Genomic DNA, 21,228 nt, shown 5'->3' with positions numbered 1-21,228 from the left:
GCGCCGCGAGTCGGGCGGGGCGCGGTCGGACGCGCCCGGATGTGGGGAGAGCAGCCGCATGGCCGGCGTCCGGCTGACTTGTGTCGCACAGACGCGCGGGCGGTGCCGTCTCCTGCTGCGGCGCGTGGAGTGCGTAATACAGGGCTGGCGGCGGTGGAGATGAGACTGCGCGGATGTTTGCGGAGGGCCGACGACCGCGCGCACGTTCCTGATGCGGTTTAGATCACGAAAACCAAATCCCACTGCATTCCCACGGCACGCGGAAAGAGCGCCAGTCGCTGTCACCGGTAGCCGAGCCAGAACCCATGCAAACGGGTGGATCGCTGCTAGGAAATGCCTCCAAATGTTAAGTTTGGGAGCCAGGTGTCAGTGCATGATTCATAAGGCTCACTGCTTACCCACAAATGGCACGCCTAGTCGCTAGCTGTCTCCAGTCTGGTTGGTTCAACGGAACCCACGAATCTGATGGTGGACTGTTCGCACGGGTGGACCGTGTGCTTGCCGGCCGGTTGTGTGGTTACGTTGGCGGAGGCACCGCGCCCAGGCTTTCTGCAAGACATTTACCAGATAAACTGCGCTTCACGAGCCTATGGTTTGTAACTTCTACGTAATCTCTCACGTAATTCGTATGCCCGTTCCGAACTTTCAATTGCTGAGCGGGAGTACACTGCTAACGTCGAACCAGTGTGTCCACGCGGTCATGTCCACTAGTCGCGTTACACGTTCTACGGGCCGTCGTGATTAGTTCGGTCAGGTGGCAGTCAAAGTCCTGAGGCCCGCGAAATTATCAAACAGTTTCCACACACGCTTCTACGTCTTCAACGTGCGAATCGAGTGCTTCCCAGCGTTCTTCGGGCGTGAAAATGAAATTAGGTGTCGCCGCAACGTTGCAGGCAGCGTGAGCTCGGAGGAATGAGCCGCGTGCAAATGCGTGGAAGACTGCAGCGGAACACACCTGGTACACGTGTCGTCCAAAACTACGTGGTGTGCACTCTATCCCAGGCCGCGACAGCACAAGAGCCTCCATCCGACCCGGCGGGTCAAATGCGCAATATCGACCAATCGGTGTTTCACACACCGCCGCAATTCTCCCGGCAGACTTTACCGAAATATCCCGGCAGCAAACCTAGGACGACTTTCCGCAATCTGCCCTCCCGCTCATGGGTGCATGGAGATCCAGTAAATTTGGCGGCGGCACGGCCCTCGGCCACAGCGCGGTGAACTTGTTCGGGCACTACGCGGAGGCCTGCTCAGAGATTATTCTGACCGCATCACTCATACTAGTGTATTCTTAAACAGACTCCTCACTTACCCCGGGCCATATGGCCGATACACGCGGTTGATTTCTTTGTCACACGTCAACCGTCCCGCACATTTTCACACTTTGAAGCGCCCTTCATGTTGGCTTTCGGACATTGCATCCCCGTCGCTAAATCTGCGGTTGGACCTGGCTATCGAATTCCACGCCTTCACACAAACGCGACAAAATGTCCACTGCCTAGTGGAATCAGTCGCGAGAGCTGGCTCGTAGTAGTCCGAAGACGCGTCCTTCGCGGTGCTCGCTGCACATTCCTCCCCGCAGCCGAACTCTCAACAAAACAAAAACCGCTGCAATGGTGCATGTATTGTCCTTCCGCACAGACGGCCTGTCTCCAGGTCACGTCACAGTGCGGGTCACCAAACACAAGCATCGCTACAGAGCACGTGTATTCGCCAGAAGCAATGCACATCATGTACGTGGTGGGCCGCGCGCCGGAGCCGCCATGAAAACAACATCGATCATGAGGGAGCTTTATTTACGAAACGCCGTTCTCGGTTTTCAGACGCAGGACCCATCCCGCACTTTGACAAGGCCGCACCAACAAAACAGGGCAAACAACTTTAGAATGAAAGACACAAAATAAACCAGTCCAAAAACACAACGCGCAGGGATGGAGGTGACTATGTGGTTGTTACACTGATTCAACGCAAACGCACAGACACTTGAATACCTGCGACGACCCGACCTAGAGCCTTACAAAATCACCCCTGCCCAGAAGCGTGGTTGCCAGGTGCCAGGCGAGTCATTTTCACCCCACGTCAGTAGCAGTCACGGTACGTCAAAGTACGGAGCATACGGCGGGACAGGGTACGGTCCGGTCGGGTGCTTTACCTGGCGCGTGCGCCTGTGTCGCAGCGCGGGGTTCCTGAAGGGAGGGCCGGCCGGCCGGGCGCGCGCCTGCCAAACCGCCCGGCCGCGAGGCGTCCGCCGCTCCGCACGGCCGCGGGCCAGCCAGACAGAGTCACGCCGCTCAGGCCGAGGGGAGAACGAGAGCAGGCGAACAGACCAGACCAGACCACGAGTCGGTTAGCGGGTCAGCCGGGGCCACCGCACGTCGGGTCACACGCCAGGACCGGGCCAGGGGCAGCACAGTCACCCGCAGACGACGGATACCAAGGCGCTGACGAGGCGAAGGCATTGGCGGCGAACAAGCGGATCCTCCCTGAGCGAACTGCGAGGTCAGAGGGCACCCGCCGGCCACACCCGTCTACTCCGTCCACCCCTGTCCCGAAGGTCGCGAACAGCACTACTCCCACTACGACCGCTGGAGTCGACTGGCGACGACCCAATGCCTGCCTAAGTCGGATGAGGCCAGTTGCTCCTACGGAGAGGTCGGTTCCGTACCTGTGGCAGAGCTCCTCGGTCCTCACGGCCGCGCCCCTAGCGAGACGGGACAGGCGAAACGAAACACCACACGTGCGTGACGGAGTGGACCCCAGATTCCGGGTGACGTTCGCTGACGACTCCCCCCCCCCCCCCCCCCCCCCTCTCTGTCTCTCCCCTCCCGCGAGACAATGCGACTGGGTCAATTTGCGGCGTCATAACGTGCATCGGTCAACCCCCCAGGCGGCGAACAGGAGAGACAAGTCAGGCGACGGACGCGAGTGCACGAGGCGGCATGGCAATTTCAGCGGCACGACAATCGAGAGATCACGTCAAGTTCTAAACGAGCGTTTGGCACCCGACAACCACGCTGTCCAGCCCTCGCCGAGAACGTCTCGCCCCCCTCGCGCGCGCCGGCGCCGGCGGCGGCCCCGTGAACACCGGACACCATGGCAGGTCGAGCACTACACGTGTCATCACATCGCACGCGCTGCACAGATTAGAAGAGAGAGAGAGAAAGAGCGAGTGACCGATGCGGCTCGACACCGGCAGCGGCGGGGTGCACGACACACACACACGGTCAGTCCGGCGGCGCTGCCTTGAGCAAGGCGCCCGGGCGGGCGTCGTCCAGCGCAGCTCGGCTCCGGCGGCGCGCAGAGCACAAAGTGGCGCGGCAATCACACAAGACGAACGACGAACAACGCAACCGGCAGACAATTTACGCATTGAATGGGCTACACCTGGCATATCTGAAAAAGACCGAACAGTGTTTATAGCAGAGCGCCGCCCCGGCGCGGCCATCCTGGAAGAGGCGCACGGGTTAGGTGGGCGGGCGGCGCACTTACCGGCGCGCTGCGGCGTCCTCGGCCGGCGCCGGGTCGCTGGCCGTGCCGTCTCCTGTGCCGCCGCCGCGCCACACACCACATGGCACAGCACACCACGTCACGTCACACACACACTGCGCTCCAGCTCTCGCGGCCCCGACGGCCTGACGTTACTGCGGCCGACGGCCGGCGGCACGCTGGCGCCCCGGCGGCGGCGTTACGTTACGCTGCGTGCGTGTGCGCGCGCGCGGCCGCAGCGCCGCCACTCACCGAGACAATGATGGACAGGGCCGGAGCTGGCGGGCGCGGCTAGTTGTCGCCCGAGCCCGGGTAGCCGCCGTACTGGCCATAGCCGCCCGGAGCGCCGCCGCCGCCGTAGCCGCCGCCGAAGTTGTACTGCTGCGGCTGGCCGTAGCCACCGGGCGCGCCGCCGCCGCTGGCCGGCGTCGGCGCCTGCGACTGTGGCTGCTGCTGCTGCTGCTGCTGCTGGCGACGCAGACAGCGGCGGCCGGTTAGCACTACGACGCCACGCTCGCCACTCACCAGGATTCGACGATGGCGTCTCAGTGCTTTGAGCTAGGAAACTGGGTACTTAACCGGTACATTAGCGTACATAGCGTGTTAACATGCTTCCACATAACACTGGCCCTCGCACCCACCAATTACAGCCCTCACTTCGCGGCGAGTCAGAAAAATGACCTCTCGACCCACGTGGTCAGCGCCGACACCACGACGGAATCCCATCCCGCAGCAAAAAAGTCCCGCGGTGAGATTCGAGCACCCGCCCCTCACCTTGCTGCTCTTCATCTGTTGCTCGAGCTTCTCGGCCTCGGCCATCAGGCCCTGAGAGCGGTAGTACTCCAGCCACTGAGCGCTGTAGTCGGCCTGCGCGCCGTTGGCGGCCGGCTGAGCCGCCGCCGGCTGCGCGGCCGCCGGCTGCGCGCCGCCGCCGCCGGCCGCCGCCTTGTTGGCCTTGCTCTGCTGCTCGATGGCCTCAGCCTCGCGGATCATGCCCATGTTGCGGTAGTACTCGGCCCACTGGGCGCTGAAGTCCTGGCCGCCGCCGGGGTTCATGCCGGGCGCGTTGCCTGCGAACCGGCGCGGCGCCGTCAGACGGGCTGAGCCGGCAGGAGCCGAAAACGCGGGGAGGCACGGGCGCAACTGCGGGCGGGGTGGGGGGGGGGGGGGGGGGGAGGCGCGGGGGGCGGCGGGTGTAGAATGTTAGCCGGCGGGCTGGCTGAATGAACGACTGGTCCGAGAGTTCGACAACGAGATTATCTGGTTATGTGCCACTCAGGTGAGCAACTCCACAACCTGGCACGAAACGGCAAACAAACGTGACGGCCAGCCCAGCTTCGTCTGGATGCAACAGAACCTCGCGTCGCCTGGCTGTCCATTCGCAAGTACCTGTCTATTTCAACTGAACTGCTGTGACGCGAAAACAAAATACGCGCGAAAGCCAGATGTGCAGCAGCGTGACCAGCACCGTGCCATACATTACGAACTTAACAAGTTGTCGTCACTGAGATGACGGCTGCGTTGCAGCAGAACATTTGACGAATCAAACGGAGCAGATGACATTTGTCTCGACTGACCTGAGAGGTGGCCGCACTCGGGTGGGGGGGTCGGACTCGGGCACTGACCTTGTGTGACGAGGTAGGTGCCGTTCTCACATATACCACCTCCCCTATTGCAACCCCCCATGAACAATCGTCGGGGCCCGAGTCGTGCTTTCGATGTGCACGCATGGAGCTCTGGGCGGGTAATTAAACCCCGTGTTTTGCAGTTTGAACTGCACGTTCGGTGCGGCGACCAGCGGCAACCAGTCAGCGCATTAATGAATATTCTTAATCAACCAGTCAGTATAATGCCTTTCATGTCCGAATGCCTCATTTATCTCCCCTTAAGTGATCTTGCGCACCGGTCACCGCCGCCAGGCGGACCCCCCCCCCCCCCCCCTTACCACCGCGTCATTGGGGCTTTACGACGCACTCAGCTGCTGAGGCTATATGGCGTCCCCTGCCCCTCACCCCAGCAGGAAGGCGGACACCGCGGGGAAGCGAACCCCGTACCTCTGGTTTCCCAGACGCGCAGTGGTCAACGCAGACGCGTTACCCCCCCCCCCCCCCCCTCTCGCCGGGTGCCATATGGTGAAGATAGCGGCGCCCGTCCCAAGAGTGCCGGTGGCGCGCCCGGGACCGCCAGCCCACACCCGACACCGCCCGTCCAGCCTCGTCGCACGACCTCGTGACAACCGCGCCGAGCCCGCTAGTTCGACCCCGCCCCCGCCCTGGAGCTACGCTACGGGTATGCGAGTGCGCGCGCCGCGCCGCGGCCGCCCAGACTGACCTGGCGCTGCCTGCGGCTGCGGGCCGGGGCCGGGACCGGGGCCGGGGCCGCCGGGCGCCTGGCCGCCCTGGCCGCCGTAGTACTGGGCGTAGTAGCTGTTCCAGCCGCCGTCCTGTTTACCGGGGTCGTTCTGCTGCTGGCCCCACACGCCCGGGTTGTGGAAGTTGTTGCCCCAGCCCTGCGGCGGGTAGGGGCCGCCCGGTCCGCCCGGTCCCGGGCCGCCGGGACCGCCGGGACCGCCGAACGGACCGCCCGGGCCGCCGGGACCGCATGGCTGAAACCACACGGCGGGCGTCAGCGGAGGGCGTGGCACAGCTGCCGCCGCGGCGACACACGCGCGCACGAACGAGACACGCGCAGACCAGACGCCGCCGCAGCAACCGCGGCGGCCACCGCACGGCGCGAGCGTGCTACCGAGCCGCCGGCACAGGCAGCGTCCACTCGCTGGCAGATGAGCCACCGCGCGTGCGTCACTAGGCCGGAGCTGCCCTTGAACACGGACGTCTCATCAGGGTTGGCCAGCGGCCGGCGCTCGCAGCGCGCGCCAGTCAGCACACTGCCCCTGGCCGTCCCCCCCCCCCGTCCCCCTCCCCCCCCCCTGTCGATGCGGAGGCCACACCGGCCGGCCGGCGGGGGGCAGCTCACCTCCTGTTTGCCGTCGCGGCCCATGGGCCCGCCGGGGCCGCGGCCGTAGCCGCCGCCGCCGCCCCAGCCGCCGCCGCCGCCGCGGCCGCCCATCTGGTCGCGCTTCATCACGCTCTCGATCAGCTCCTGGATGATGACCTTGGCGTGCTCGATCTGGTCGGGCGTGCCCGTCACTGTCGCCAGCCGCTCGTTGCGGCCGCTGATGTTCTGCTGGAACTGAATGTTGGCGCCCGTGTCGTTCTGCACCTTCTTGATCATCTCGCCGCCCTTGCCGATGACGACGCCGACGGCCGCCTGCGGCACCGTCACCTGGCGGCGCGCCACGCCGGCGTCAGCGAGGCGCGCGACGCGGGCCACGGCCGCCGCCACCGACGTTATCGCAGCTGACAAACAGACGCCCACGGGCCCCGGTGAGTCAGAGCGTCGGGCGGCGCGGCCATGACGCACGGCACGCTGCGAGCTTCGCGACGGGGTCCGATCACTTCCGACAGATGTTTCGGAGACCGGCCCACGTCATGGGCACAGCGACGTCCGCGCCCGGCTGCGGCGCGCGGCTGTTTACACTGCGCCGGCACATGCCGCGGACCCGACGCCGTGCAGTGTAGTGATGGTATTTCCGGCGTTCAGTTGAAAGTCTGAGCACCAGCGAGTTCCACCACGGCTATGTCGCAGGGGTAGAGTACCAGAAGTCTTGTAAATGCAGAAATCTGGCTCTATTTTCTGCTAGCCGACGACAAAAACAAAACGAACGCCACCCACGCCGTTTCGCCCGAATGTAACGGACCAGCGACCCAAGTACAAAACTGTACCCGTGCACCGTCGCCGAGGTCATTGTAACGGGGCCCGCACGATAGCCCGCACCAGGCCCGGGTGGCATCGCCTTTGCCAGCAGCTGTGGCACTGCCGGTGTTCCCTGACGGGGCCCCAGTCCGCCCCCGCACGTACCCGATGACTCAACAGCCATCGACCGGCCGTCGACTGTACGCGCCGGAGGTGCTCAATTCAACATCAACATCTTCCGCTACCGAGCCGGGCTACTAGATACACCGTAGTGTAGTGTGAAAGGGCACAGGACCCGGTATGAAGTATGTGAGCTACAATGACCGCTGGGGTGGTGCTCACTCTGCGCACGATACGGTGACACCCTTCCTGGCCACTCCATTCCATTATCAATGGCGGCGGCGGACGCCACACAGAGCTTGCGAATGATTCCGGCTAGTGCTGCGACTGGGAAGCCCCGCCGCTCGGCAGTCCCCGCGCACAGATGGCTGCCTCGGCGACCAGCGGATTGGGCCGGCAGCCGGCCGTCGCGACCTTTACACGCTAACCGGGGAACCTCGGCCATCGCCGGCGGCCGCCCCGCTGGACCGCTCCCTCGCAACGTTGGCTGCGGCGCAGCTGGCCGGCGCTGCGTCAAGAGCGATCGCAGACGGCACGGAACCCCGATGACAACTCATTGAAAAAAATGAATTGCAGTCCTGCTGAGCGTCGAAACGCCAAGCCGTCCGGGCTGGGCCTCCAAGCCATGACCACGCTTATGGTCAAAATACAGTCCTGAACATTCCCGTCCATAGACCCAGTTATCGCTTTATCCAGTTATCGCTCCAGTGGGAACTTGGTCCGCTGCACGACAGTTACCTTCCTTTGGGGCGTTTCGCACACTTTTCAATAAAAGCAGGTACACCACGTGCGACTGCCAGGCGCGCTGACTACTGTCGCGCGTAGAACGCGCCGACCGCAGCGCTAGCGCACACCGACACCGCTTTCGTCACCAGTCTTCTCCGCTCTCGCCAATGTCCACACCTGGCCGGCCGCCCTGTCAGCGCCAGCATCACGTGACGGCGCCGCGCCGCGGCCCGCGCGCCTCGCCGCCGGCACGTACCTCCTGCGAGCTGCTGCCGTAGCCGCGGCCGTAGCCGCCCATGCGGCCGCCGCCGCCGCCCCCGCCGCCGCCGCCGCCGCCACCGCCAGGGCCGTAGTTGTCCTTCTCGGCCATCAGGTCGAACACCAGCTGCTTGGCGCGCTGTGGAGGTGTGCGGCGCGTTACGAGGCTGCACCGCGTCTCGTGGCTTGACAGGCGTCGGGGAGAAAACTTCGCAGACAGGACTGGTGATAATCGGGGTTGCAGATGCGTCTGGTGCCCGGCCCGTCGGCCACGGCCGGCAACCAGGCCGGCTGATAGCGGTGGGACGATCGGCCGAGCCCGGCGCCGCCCGACGGGACAGCGGGAGGGGGGGGGGAGGGGAGGGGGGGACGAGTCTGCGGATAGCAGCTGACTCAGAGCGGCAAACACCCCCGATAGCGACCGGCGGTGATCCCGGCGGTGCAGCCGCCAATGCAATTCCGGTGGCGGCCTCTGCCACGGCGGGGCCGGGCACGGGCGGGTCCGATCGCCGCGATCTGACCGGCGCCGCTCCGGCCTTGGACGCCGGCGGCCGCTGCAGCGCTACAGCGGCGGAGAGCGCGGCAGATGTCTGGTGTCAACACACCAGTCACGACTCGTCCCGTCCCAGTGTCGGCGAGGCTACTATCAAACTCCACTCCCGGCCGCCGGGCGGCTTGTGGCGTTAGCGAATCCTGCCGGTGCTGTGGCGCCTCGACGGACCGCCGACCGGGCCGGGGTTGTGACCCGGCCGACAGGTCCGGACGCCGCCCTCCCCCACCCCCATTGCCACCCAACCACTAGGAGGGCTAGTCAGCAGGACTCGTATCACGGATCAACGCAGTCTCAAAAATGATCACGGGTCGACGTGTTCCCAACGAGTCTACGCATTGACGTCTTAATCACACATCGTCAAACGAAAATCCCAACATTGCCGGCGTCGCCACGGAGCCTCTGGTCCGTGAAAGCCCCCTGCAACCGGGATCGAACCCAGCGCCCAGTCCAAGGCCAGCCCGAGCCGGACTGACCTCGATCTGTTTGAGGTCGCCGGTAATGCGCAGCGGCTTCTCGGGCGCGCTGGCGTATATGCCGTCCTGCACCACCACCATCTTGGAGCCGCTGTTGTCCTGCAGCTGCTTGATCGTCTCACCGCCCTTGCCTGGCGGCGGCGGGGCACGCCAGGGTCAGTCGGGTTAGAGCCTGGGTCAGACCGGCTCCATCAGGCCAGCACAGCCACAGAGTGCGGGCCGCGCGCCGCACAATGGACGCTAACTGGACGCCACGCCTCACTAAAAGTAAGGACTGAGCAACAGTTCTGCTTTAATTGAGTATTGATTGGCCGATCAATAATGTTGCATCATGACCCATCTGCTGAAATTAAACTGCCCTTCATTATGCCACCCGAGAGGTTCCCGTAAAATGACGAATCCAGGCGGTCAATGGCATGAACAGCTGACTTTTTGAAAGCAATTTAAATGTCGAAATTACACACACAATGGCATGAGTACAGAGCAACCAGCACAATGCCGCGTAGGGTCCCGTCCCCCAGTGTCGGCGAGGCTACTATCAAACTCCACTCCCGGCCGCCGGGCGGCTTGTGGCGTTAGCGAATCCTGCCGGTGCTGTGGCGCCTCGACGGACCGCCGACCGGGCCGGGGTTGTGACCCGGCCGACAGGTCCGGACGCCGTTAATACCAAGTCAAAACATCACCCAGTTCGCGGGCCCCCGCCAACCCGCCGACAGAGCGCGGACGGCGCCGTCCCGCCGGCGCCGCGCGCGCCAGGCACGGCGGAGCACCACTCACCGATGATGAGGCCGACCTTGGAGCTGGGCACCATCATCTCGGAGGTGGTCTGGCCCGGCTGCTCGCCCATCATGTCGCTGAGGCCGCCGCCGCCACCGCCGCCGCCGCCGCCGCCCATCATGCGGTCGCGGTCGCGCTCGTTGGCGCGCGACGCCACGATGGCGTCAATCAGCTCCTTGGCGCGCTCGATGGCGGCGCGCGAGCCCGTCAGTGTGCACGTGCGCTCCGAGGTGGGGTCCATCGACTGCGGCGACATCTGGATCTTGGCGCCCGACTCGGCCTGCAGCCGGCTGATGGACTCGCCGCCGCGGCCGATGATGAGACCCACCATCCGGTCCGGGATCATTATGTCCTCCGACTCAACGCCGCCCATGCCCATGGGCGGCCCGCCGCCGCCCATGCCTCCCATGCCGCCGCCCATGCCTCCGCCCATGCCGCCACCCATGCCTCCGCCCATTCCGCCGCCGCCTCCTACGACGCCGCCGCCACCGCCGCCGCCGCCGGCGCCGTCGCGCATGGCAGCCAGCTGGGCACCGAACTGGTCGCCCATGCCGGCCGGCCGCTTGCCCTCTGGACCTGCTGAGAAAGAGTTGGTCAGAGGTGCTGGCATACTGCCAGCCCCAAACAAGGTATGATGTCAGTCGTGATTCATTGATCCTGGGGGTCATGTCAGTCACTGACCACAACCATGACAGCTGCTCATGTCAGATGCAAAGGACCAGGCTGTGGCAGTCTCACATTTGCCAGCAATGGTTTGTGAAAACTAGATGCCCTTTTTATGACAACTATGTGATAGAGCATGGCATACATTGCCTAGCTTATTTTAGCAGTACTTTGAAGTTTGAAATCAAGAATCCAATGATCATGCATGACAATGCATGGGGCCATCTCCAAACAACTGTTTAGTCTGGCAGGAGTGATGTAATGTAAACCTTATTGAAATTGGATTCTCCTACCCACCACTCATAACAAGCCACTTCAGGACAGAAACATGTTCTCAATAATTAGGAAGCAAAGGTAACTCTACACCAAGTCTCAAATATGCTCTTGCAATTCTATTTTTGCTTACTGTCATAGGGCATGTTGACTATAATGGTCATTTTAAGCCTATTCTCACACTTGTAGAATGCATCCAAAATTCCTCATAAGACATACACAAGACAAAAATCTAATCAACACCACCAGCATCTGTCTTGCTATTTCCTGGACAGTTTTACCACAAGGAAGTGAAAAGCATGAATTATATATAAAAGAGCATAATTAATAGGATAATTGATGATATAACATGACATGACAGATAGAAAGAGCACCAATCCCATCTCATTATTTTATAGATGGTTTTGCATGAAATTGAAGAAAAAAAACACAAATTATACATCAGAGCATGAGTGATAGGATAAATTTTGACATAGTGCTATGACATGCACATATGTTGAGAAAAAATGCTTTGAAATTATAAAAGCCATACTTGTGGCTGAACTCTACTCTAATAATTGGTTCCATATGATCTTGTTTTATTAAATAATAGTCATATTTATAGCTAGCTTCTTTAGTTCTATTCCAATCACAATTGATGTAATATGATTTGGTCCTGTTCTATTTTTCTTGCATGGCTTTGTAGCTAAGCACTGCTGCCAGTGCATGCCAATATCTGTGGGAATCTACATTAAGAGCAAAGTAGATACAATATATATGCCTATAATAATGTTTCAATTTAAATTAAGCAAAACAAAAAACATTATAGATTGATACCATTATAGCATTTCTGTATGTCAGAAGCATAAGGCAAATGTCAAGGCAGACAAAGCCCATTAATCTCACAATATGTTATTGCAGCAGCAGATAGCAAAGACCAGAACAGTCTATGCCAATGCTGCAAGCTGCATGAATTTTAATTACGGCAAACAAATGACTTACCCATATTATCCATATCACCCTCAAGAGGTCTTTTCTGGCCTACTGGAGATACACCAGGATTTATTTTGGCAGCAATCTGGAACAAAGAGTAGGTGTTCACTCCATCACCTCAGGACCACAGCAATTGTACAGAAAATTATTGCTAAAATTCAAGGTCACTAACCAGGCCTGCACAACCAAGCAGACCAACATAATTGAGGCACAATAACCCACATTCTGCAAAAGCCATGTTGGAACCATACAGCACAATATGTAACGTACTAAACCCCAAACTACAAAATTTCGTTTTCGTACGGGCATGCGACCCACGCGCCATTTTCGCCAACCAACGAAAAAGGAAGTTTACACACAGAGCCCACGTACGATCACAATCCCAACCCTTCCAACTACTACAAACGCACACATTTAAGATTTTACACGACACAGCCGTTATTGCTTGCAGACAAACGGAAAATACTGGACACCGGCCAAATGACCACCCACGACCCGCCATTTTTCCGAGCGCCGTTTACTGCTTATTGCTGAAGGATGCGCCTTGAAACATCATACATTACCTGCTTGGCTCTCTGAAGAGCGTCAGCAAACGCAGGGCTCTGAGAAAAGTTGCCGGAGTTTTGCAGCGGTTGTGCAGCCAAGTCAGACATAATGCAAAATGGACGACACCGGCGTCACGCACGCGCGGAACGCGTCACTGCACCGGATATGACGGAGCTTCCTTGCTTAGAGAAGATGGAAAACCATTTTATTCTATCGATTTCCCAATGCATCGGTCAGCTGTTCCTTCCCCACGCAGAGCGTTGTGCTCACTGTGCAAGTTCTTTGCGTCTAGATCGAAACCATTAATCCGTCTTTTGTGCAAAATTCCTATCTTAACACATTTTTTCCCGAGTATGACTGAATATTTTTTAACGATACAAGAGGCCAAACCTTGCCGTTGTCAGCACCGTACTGATTAAAGTGCAATATCACCATGTAAGGAAGCATATCACACATTCTATAAAAACTGTGGTTTTTTATTCAGACGAAATCCTACAAAACAATATAAGCAATACCATTTTCGTTAATGCAAAGAACCGAAGCCAGTTTGTTTTTTCACTAAAGTAAACAAGACATTTCCAACGCTTTAGATGCGAGAACGAGTACCTTGTTCAACGGTATTTGTGCATTGAGGTTGTGGACCGTCCGAATGTATGTATTTGAAAATTCTTCACGTTTTCAGAATGTGTCCTAATGTCCCGGAGATTACCTTAGGGTATTGGTTTATTATACAGTCCAATGTTTTCGAAGGATTGCCCTCCATCGGATTTCGCGTCACCCGAAACCTATACGCCCGTTCACCGTAAATCGCCGTAAACCGCTGCGGGGTAGGTGAGTGTCCATCATAAGGACCAGAACGCCAAGAATATTAGTTATAACTGGTATACATAGTTTGGCAGCAACGTTTTGATGGCGATGTTATCGCATGCATGCATGCTGTAAGTCAGTGCATTTAGGGAATCTTTGTCAGTGTGACAGAATTTCAGTGCACACAAGCTGCTAATCTAAGTGCTTACAGTTTGGTGCATGGTTGACACTAATTTCAGTGCATAATGCCACCTTATTTTAGGGAACTATGATGTTGCAAAGGTGCTTTTAGGCAATCAAAACACTACCATGCATATTCATTGCACATGACAATCAGTTTCAGGATACATGTGATAGGAGTCTGGTGAGTGAATTGATTTTTGCAGATTGAGCATGTAGGAATGCCTTAGGTTCAGCACACTAATGTAACATAGCTGTCTTGGGAAGTGGATTTTTTTGGACTGGCATTAGGGCTCTCATGACAGGCAAACAGCCAAAAATGGTGCATATATTCGATCAGTATCAATTTGCTTGACCCATGTTTTACTAGATCCTTAATTTATAATGATATAATGAGGTAGCCATACTTCAGTATCTTTTTTCTTACATGCACTGCTTTCTTGAAGATACCGGGAACATTTTGGCATGCCATTACAAAATCTTTTTTGAGGCACAGAAGTCACATCAGGTTTATGAGAAAATGTGAGCTTATCCTGAGGCACTTAGCTCTTTTGCCTAGTACATGGTAGAAATTGTGAAGTTGTGATACCAGGTTAATGGAAACAAAAGTTACAGCTGAGAACATCACGTGAGAGGAGGTATAAAAGTAGAGCAATACCTACAAGAAGAGCATCAGCAGGGCTCTTATGCATTTTTAAAAAGTGGGTGGCTATACTCAGGGTATATATAAGGAACTTTTACTGTGAAACAGGCTTGAGGGGATGGAGATGGAGGACATAATCTGCTCTTGATTCATATGACATTTTAGAAATGATTAAATGTCATGGCTGTCATGAAAGATATACATCTACAGCTGTGTCCATCCATGCTGCAAATTATGCACCTTCCTAAGACTATTCTTCCATTTCAACATTGCTTTTTTATCTGGGGAGGAAAAATTCTACAATCAGGTAGGTGGTTTGGGTCATTTGGCATGTGTCTGCCTCTTCAGGGTAGATGCCAAAATATGGCCTGGCACAGGCTCATCAGAATGTGAATCCATCATTCATAATGCACCACAGTTTTTATGCACCTTTATTTATTGATTGGAGCACCGTTTTTCAAGAGATGAGATTTGTTGCCAGCATTTAACCTCAAAACTGATGAGCATTGTAGGCAGAAACAAATTTGGAAGCTTCAAATACTTGCTGCCAAAAACAGTTTGACAAAAATGATAAAACCAGAGTTTCCCCTGTGAAGTGCTAAGTCACAAAATGGGGTCCCTTCTTTCAGATATTCCTTATCTGACCCCACTCCAGTCCACTGTCAGCAGCCACTCCCTGGCCTGGATGTCCCCTGCATGACTGAATGATCTTATGGCTGCTTTGCTGCATGTAAATGAATCAGCATCACCACTCCTTGGTGTGTAAAGTAGGGTTGTAGCTTCCTTTTCAGTTGGGAGTGATGCCCCCTCCCACCAACTTTCAATAGAAAGTGGGCAAAATATTGGGATAAATCTGTTTTTTTGGCATATTTTGGGCTAGGTTGGGTCATTTTTCATCATTCAGCCCCCTTCCCTCTCCACCTCATTTTGAAAAACTATACCTCTGGTGCAAAGCATGTATTGAACACCTGTTGCAGCATTTATTTCTGAAGTATCTTTCTTTGCTTTCTTTACATTTATTGCCCCTCATTCAATGTACCTGACTTGATCCACTTTTGTATGTAGGCAGGGGTGTACATAGCTCAGCACGGATATTTTGTCAGACCCCATGGCTCATTTGATCAAAGCCGCCTGCATTCTGATTCACCCACCTGTGGCGGGGTGAGTTCGAGTCGCTTTAGATGCTCGCTGTTTGACCTTGACAGGTATGACCTGCGGCCGGTGGCAGCCGGCGCGATAAAGGTCAGATTACGTCAGAGGGTAGGACGGACCGTGCGGAGCATTGCAGCACATTCAGCTTTTGCTTCCAAATTCTGCTGCTGGCATGAAATTGCGCGATCAGGTGGGTGGGGATTATGGCTCACACAACAAGCACTGCTTAGCGTTAACTCTGATCCCGGAAATCCATCCATTCAAAAGGTTTGTACAAGATCCTTGAAAAGAGAATATAGCTCACTTGTTAACAAGCCTTGCCAGGAAGGGCACAGGGTTGACAAAGACGTCTTGATAGTAAAAAGCCCCCCCCCCCTAAAAAACCGCCTCACGCTCACTTGTTAGTGAAGGGCACCATTCACGGTTCTGGTTACTGTTTCTAATACCGTTTTATGTTCTTCGCTTCACTATTTGATTCTGCAACAGATTGAACGTTCTCAGCAACCAAACATGGGTTGGTCCTTTTTACTTTTGACTTCATTTCGATCCACTCCGTTCAACACCTTTAAGACCCCTCACATTTTCTGGGCAAGGGGCGCTGTAAGTAAAACACTAGGGGGCACATTGTCATGACCGGGTCACGGCTGAAGGGCCATTCTGTCCCAACGCAGGGTGCATTCCGGAAGCCGTTCTGGGGCCATGGGGCAGGTTCTCCCCGGTCGGTCAGGGGGCCCTTAGAAAGATGCATTGTACTATCTTGAACTTCATGAACATATGCGGACAGAACTATGAGCGGTCATGCATAAGAACCACGGTTTCATTAAAGGGCAGAACGGAGCTTTTGGTTCCAGTGGAACCATGGGTTTGTCTCTAAATATATCCACTGTCATACATGAAAGCATAAGATGCTTCCATTTACCACATGAAGCAACTGTGTCTGGTGCAGTTTGAGGAAGATGACTGGTGGACTAGGTATGTTGGCATGCACGTCTAAGGTAGTACAACATTTAGCTAAATGTAAGTGGGATAAGAAAAAAGTGGGAGACAGTTAACATTGCTGCCCCTCACTTTGAAAACTGGAGGCATGGGACCCCTGCCTCCCCCACCCCCTGTTCCTGCAGCCAAGTGCTAATGCACGCCCTAGTATTCTATTTGCCTGCACTCTGTGCTGCCTATTTAAAACCAAAAGTAGTTGCACTGAAGTATTGAGGTAATAACAGAAATCATTTTTTGCACAACACTCTTAATATGCAAGCATCTGAATTCTGAATCATCATTCACATGGGTTCAGCTTTTCAAAATCTCACATTTATGCTGAGATTTTATGATGAAGCATGCCACTGTTATTTTTTTATGCTTCTTCATAAATTTGTTCTAAATGGTTTGCGCAGATGGCTTTGGGTTCATGGTACTTGCTAAGCAAAGCTTGCTGCACATACCTCGAGCTCCCTAACCGAGTTGCCCCATCCCATTCGATGGATGGTTTTGTATTTTGTCTTTGGCTTTCGCTTGACAGGGCTGTTTGTTTCTTGTTCTTTCTGAAGTTTGTTTCTACTGTTTTGTCCAGTGGGACTGAGGAAATACTTTTTAGGTGTAATTCACAATGAGCTATTATGAATAAAGGAGCTGAAATAAGCTCACATATAACTATTGATATACTTTTCACTGGTTATAAAAGCTGCTCAAGACAGCACAATTTTCTGTTTTTGTAAATATGCTCCGCAATATGTCATGGTTTGATTACGTCGTCGTACCTTGCACAACGTTGATTGAGAGCCAATTGACAGTCACTCTATCTGGAAAGCGTGCTCACGGACGCCAGATATGAACGACTGGGCAACTTTATTTATGTTGGTCTGGGTTGCTGCATGCCCAACGGAATGGCAGGATTTAAATGACGTTATTTTGGCGGCATGAATGCCTGGGTGACCTTGAAAAAGTCTCCCCGAAATAGTCTGTACATTTTCGCGGACGTGCTAAGAAACTAGAAGGATTTAGGTCTCATGAAGGGTATTCCTGTCAACTCCACCGAATAATCCTCATGACAACTTTTCAGTTCAAATCCCCATGCAAATGTAGCACACTCCCGTCCATAGAAAAATAATGGACAGGATTGCAGCATGTGATGCGTGCTGCAATAAATCAGGTATGCGTCAGCTCAAGTTGGTTTACGCCGTCTGCATACTCAAGCTCCTGCCATAGTCAGCTCCACCCACTGCAAGGCGTTGCCAGTAACGTGACCGGCCTAGACCGACATGAACACGCGACCACAGTGTTGCGAGAGCTAGGATGGGGCGGATCGATAGCATACTCACGGAATGTGCCGCTGCGATATTGCACCGCCTCCTTATGGCATCAGATACGCCAGAAAAGTCGTCGAGAGAGAGAGAGAAAAGTCGTGAGCCGCTTCGCAGAGTCTGCCCGCCGTGCTCGAGCGACCGGGCAGGGCTCGCTAGAGCTGTCGCTCGCGTGTGGGGACCGAGGTCGCGCGACGTACTTTTCCATATTGAGCCACGAACGGCTAGGATCATGTCTCATGAAACGTCAGGATGTCGCCCGTTCAAAACACTCGCGTGATGTGATGCCTAGACTGCGCGCGAAAGACTGGATGCAATGCAGTCCAACGTAGTTGCATGTGGTGTAAAAGCTGTAGGTGCTGCTCTGTGAAATAGCAGTGTGATGAATGCATCCCCTACCCCGTTCCCTTGACCGGACATTACAAGTCACCTGGTGATCACTCCCATCACTCTCAGCCGCCACCTCTCCCGCCAGGTGTCAGCTGAGGGCCTGCGTGCCGCCAGACCCCGCCATGACCAGCGTCGCCGCTCCCGAAGCCGGCGCCGCCGCCGCGACGCCCCGGCCGCCGCCGGCCGCCGCGCGCTGCGTGGTGTGCGCGGCCGTCGTGCCGCCGGAGCGCGTCGTCGCGGCGTGCAGCCGGCTGGCGCGCTGCGGCCTGACGCTGCTGGCGCGGCTGGCGCAGCTGCTGCCGCTGCGCCAGCCGGCCGCGCAGACGGTCTGCGCCGGCTGCGCGCACCTGGTGCTCGGCATCGACGAGCTGGAGCACCAGCTGCGCGAGAAGCGCCAGCTGCTGGAGCGGCGCCACGCGCAGCCCGAGATGCTCGTCGCGGTCGACGTGGCGGAGCGCGCGACTGAGGCCACCGGTGAGGTGGCGCGGAGCTGCCGCTCCGTGAGGATTAGGGACGTGGGAATGTCTGTCGTCTTGTCACACGGGGTGATTGGTTCATGAAATAGCGCTGCGGTGGATGCCTTCGCCAGACTAGAGAGGCGCGGTACTCGAACGTCCCAGCAGTATCGGTTCTCGTTTATGGTGTAATAGCGCTCGAGTAACGGTCGTGGTTTGCTTTTGTCGGTGGCTGCTTGATGGTAAGGCTCATACCCAGACGCTGACTTTCACTGGTGGGGTCGTTCTGCAACGCATTCCAAATCATCTGGGACACCCCATGCTATGTGTTGGGATACGCTGACACCCGAGGACAGCCTACGCATGTCGTCACAGCCCGTCGAAGATGGGTGTAAACACATGCACCACAAAGGCCTGCTCCCAGTGACCTCCTTGGTCAGACGGCCGTGCACGTGGTCACGTGGTCACGACCCACGTGGTCAACCGGCCGCAGCTGTGGCTCGTCCCCGGTTCACACGAGTGGGCCCTGTGCGCAGGACGAAAGCCGGTGCGATCGACGAGAACCGTCAAGCCCGTACAGTCGGCATCCGAGTCAGAGGTGAGAACGAGTGAATTCATTCGCCAGCACCGTTTACATACCCGCGTGCGTCATCCTCGAGCTGAGCGAATACGAGGTCTGATCATTCTGGCGTAAGGTCTTTCATATCATTGTTTTGTGGCAGGCTTTGTGTTATTGAAGACAAAAATATTCGGGGTTTCATGGTATCGTGTTTCGGCTCTGCTCCTGGTGATTGCGAATCTGTTATGTTACTGGCGCCGACAATGCGCAGAATCAACTGACGACCGTGTCAATCAGAGCGGGCGTCAAAGCGTAGTTGTGTGGTCTCCAGGCGACTCAGCCGCCCGGGCCTGAGCCGCAATCTCTTTCCTTGCTACGCTTGAACGTATCCTTGAACTTGAACGCTTCCTTGAACGCTTGAACGTATTTGGACTTGGTTGCCTTCGTAGCACATCTGCCCTCCAGTGGGCCATAGCTATGTATGTGGATGTGGTGCCGTCTGCCGTCGTGTAGCTCTTACTCGTAATTTACTGTTTAATGGCTTGGCACTGCCTCCAGTACCGGCTATCCTTTCTGACGTACTCCGTCCCCGCCAGGACGACCCCGACGCGCCGGCGTCGGCAGCGCCTCCCGCGGCGGCCGCCGCAGACTGCAGTTCGGAGCCGCGCCGCCGGGCGGAGCTGCTGCGCCGCAGCCTGCAGTCGCTCGCCGTCGACCGCAGTCAGGAGCTGCCGTTCCAGTGCCGTGTCTGCGAGCGGCGGCTGCGCGACCGCACGACGGCCGTGCGCCACGTGATGTCGCATCTGGCCGAGCGGCCGTTCGTCTGCCCGCACTGCTCGCGCGGCTTCGTGCGGCGCGCCTACCTGCAGACGCACCTGCGCCAGCACAGCGGCGAGCGTCCCTTCGCCTGCCACTGCGGCTACGCGGCCACCTCGCGCGGCGCGCTGGTCGCCCACCACAAGGCGCACACGGAGGGGAAGCCGGTGCGCTGCGCCCAGTGCGGCAAGGGCTTCCGCAAGCGGAGCGATCTGGTCATCCACCAGCGCGTGCACACGGGTGAGCGGCCGTTCCGCTGCGCCGTCTGCCCGCGCGCCTTCGCCAGCGTCAGCAGCCTCAACTACCATGCCAAGGAGCACGCGGGCGGCGGCGGGCGCGGCGGCGCGCGCTGCGAACGCTGCGCGAAGTGGTTCGCCGACGCGGCGAGTCTGCGCGCGCACCGGCTGGCGCACGGCACCAAGCCGTTCTGCTGCGACCAGTGCGGCATGCAGTTCACGCGCTCGGCCGCGCTGCGGCGCCACCAGTCGCGCCACGGCGTCGCGCCCGCCTTCCGCTGCGGCGAGTGTCGGCTGCCGTGCCGCTCGGCGGCGGCGCTACGCAACCACGCGCGCGTGCACACGGGCGAGCGGCCGTTTGCGTGCGACGAGTGCGGCCGCCGTTTCGCGCTGCAGAGCACGCTGACCACGCACAGCCGACGGCACACGGGCGAGCGGCCGTTCCAGTGCGAGTTCTGCCCGCGCGCCTTCGCGCAGGCCACGCCGCTCAAGCGGCACCGCAAGACGCACGGCGCGGCGGCGGCGGACGGCGCCCTCCGCGCGCCGCCGTCGCTGCCGCCGCCGCCGCCAGCGCCGAGCACGGTGCATCCCTTCCACGGCGCCGCCGTCTGCGGCGCCACCGCAGCGCCCACAGTCGCCTCCGCCGCCTCCGTCTCTACCCCCGCCGCCACCGCCGCCGCCGCCGCCACCGTCGTCGCCGCCGCTGCCGGCCGCCAGCCTGGTGACCATGATGGAGGTGTTCACGCCGCAGCCGGAGGAGCGGGGCGGCGTGTTCCACGAGATGCAGCCGCTGCAGGGCACGCAGCGGTGCCCGCTGTGCGCGGCAGAGACCACCACCAAGGAGCTGATGGACGAGCACATGAAGGGACACCTCGAGGACCTCGACTCGCGGGCAAAGGCGACGCTGCCAGCGCTCGACGCCGCCTGGGAGTGACTGATGTGAACTGTGCAGGTCACGTCAGATCGGATCAGATCAGATCAGATTAGATCAGGTCAGGTCAGATCGGATCAGATTAGATCAGATCAGATCAGATCAGATCAGAACAGAACAGAACAGAACAGGACAGAGCAGATAGTTCAAGTCAGATCA

General features: G+C 57.6%; 2 protein-coding genes and 1 long non-coding RNA gene across 4 annotated transcripts; 1 reads left to right on the top strand and 2 right to left on the bottom strand.

Moving 5' to 3' along the window:
* Window positions 1-3,871: 3,871 nt before the first annotated feature.
* LOC119095181 (far upstream element-binding protein 2) lies at window positions 3,872-10,630 on the bottom strand (the record flags this gene model as incomplete). The annotated part of the gene is made up of 8 exons (XM_037218057.1): window positions 10,150-10,630; window positions 9,373-9,503; window positions 8,345-8,485; window positions 6,463-6,771; window positions 5,818-6,091; window positions 4,261-4,556; window positions 3,921-3,954; window positions 3,872-3,873 (listed from the first exon to the last, which is right to left on the bottom strand). Coding segments are annotated over exons 1-8 (1,644 nt in total), but the record flags the coding sequence as incomplete, so codon positions are not given.
* A 53-nt stretch (window positions 10,631-10,683) lies between these two features.
* On the bottom strand, window positions 10,684-12,760 carry LOC119095427 (uncharacterized). 2 transcript variants are annotated; one of them, XR_005093895.1, is made up of 3 exons: window positions 12,621-12,760; window positions 12,067-12,142; window positions 10,684-10,725 (listed from the first exon to the last, which is right to left on the bottom strand). It is a non-coding gene; the product is annotated as an uncharacterized LOC119095427 (long non-coding RNA). The 2 variants fall into 2 exon arrangements; XR_005093896.1 differs by having other exon boundaries at window positions 10,690-10,728.
* Window positions 12,761-18,400: 5,640 nt separating this feature from the next.
* Window positions 18,401-21,072, top strand: LOC119095180 (zinc finger protein 501). Its single transcript, XM_037218056.1, has 4 exons — window positions 18,401-18,546; window positions 19,064-19,125; window positions 19,683-20,644; window positions 20,856-21,072. Exons 1-4 carry the CDS (start codon window positions 18,501-18,503, stop codon window positions 21,070-21,072), a joined length of 1,287 nt encoding a protein of 428 aa, XP_037073951.1. The 5' UTR covers window positions 18,401-18,500.
* Window positions 21,073-21,228: the final 156 nt, after the last annotated feature.

The sequence above is a fragment of the Pollicipes pollicipes genome, unplaced genomic scaffold (genome assembly GCF_011947565.3).
Source record: "Pollicipes pollicipes isolate AB1234 unplaced genomic scaffold, Ppol_2.1 Scaffold_4219;HRSCAF=4965_pilon_pilon_pilon, whole genome shotgun sequence".
In the NCBI taxonomy this organism is placed as follows: Eukaryota; Metazoa; Arthropoda; class Thecostraca; order Pollicipedomorpha; family Pollicipedidae; genus Pollicipes; species Pollicipes pollicipes.
This window is presented reverse-complemented; position numbering and strand designations above follow the sequence as displayed.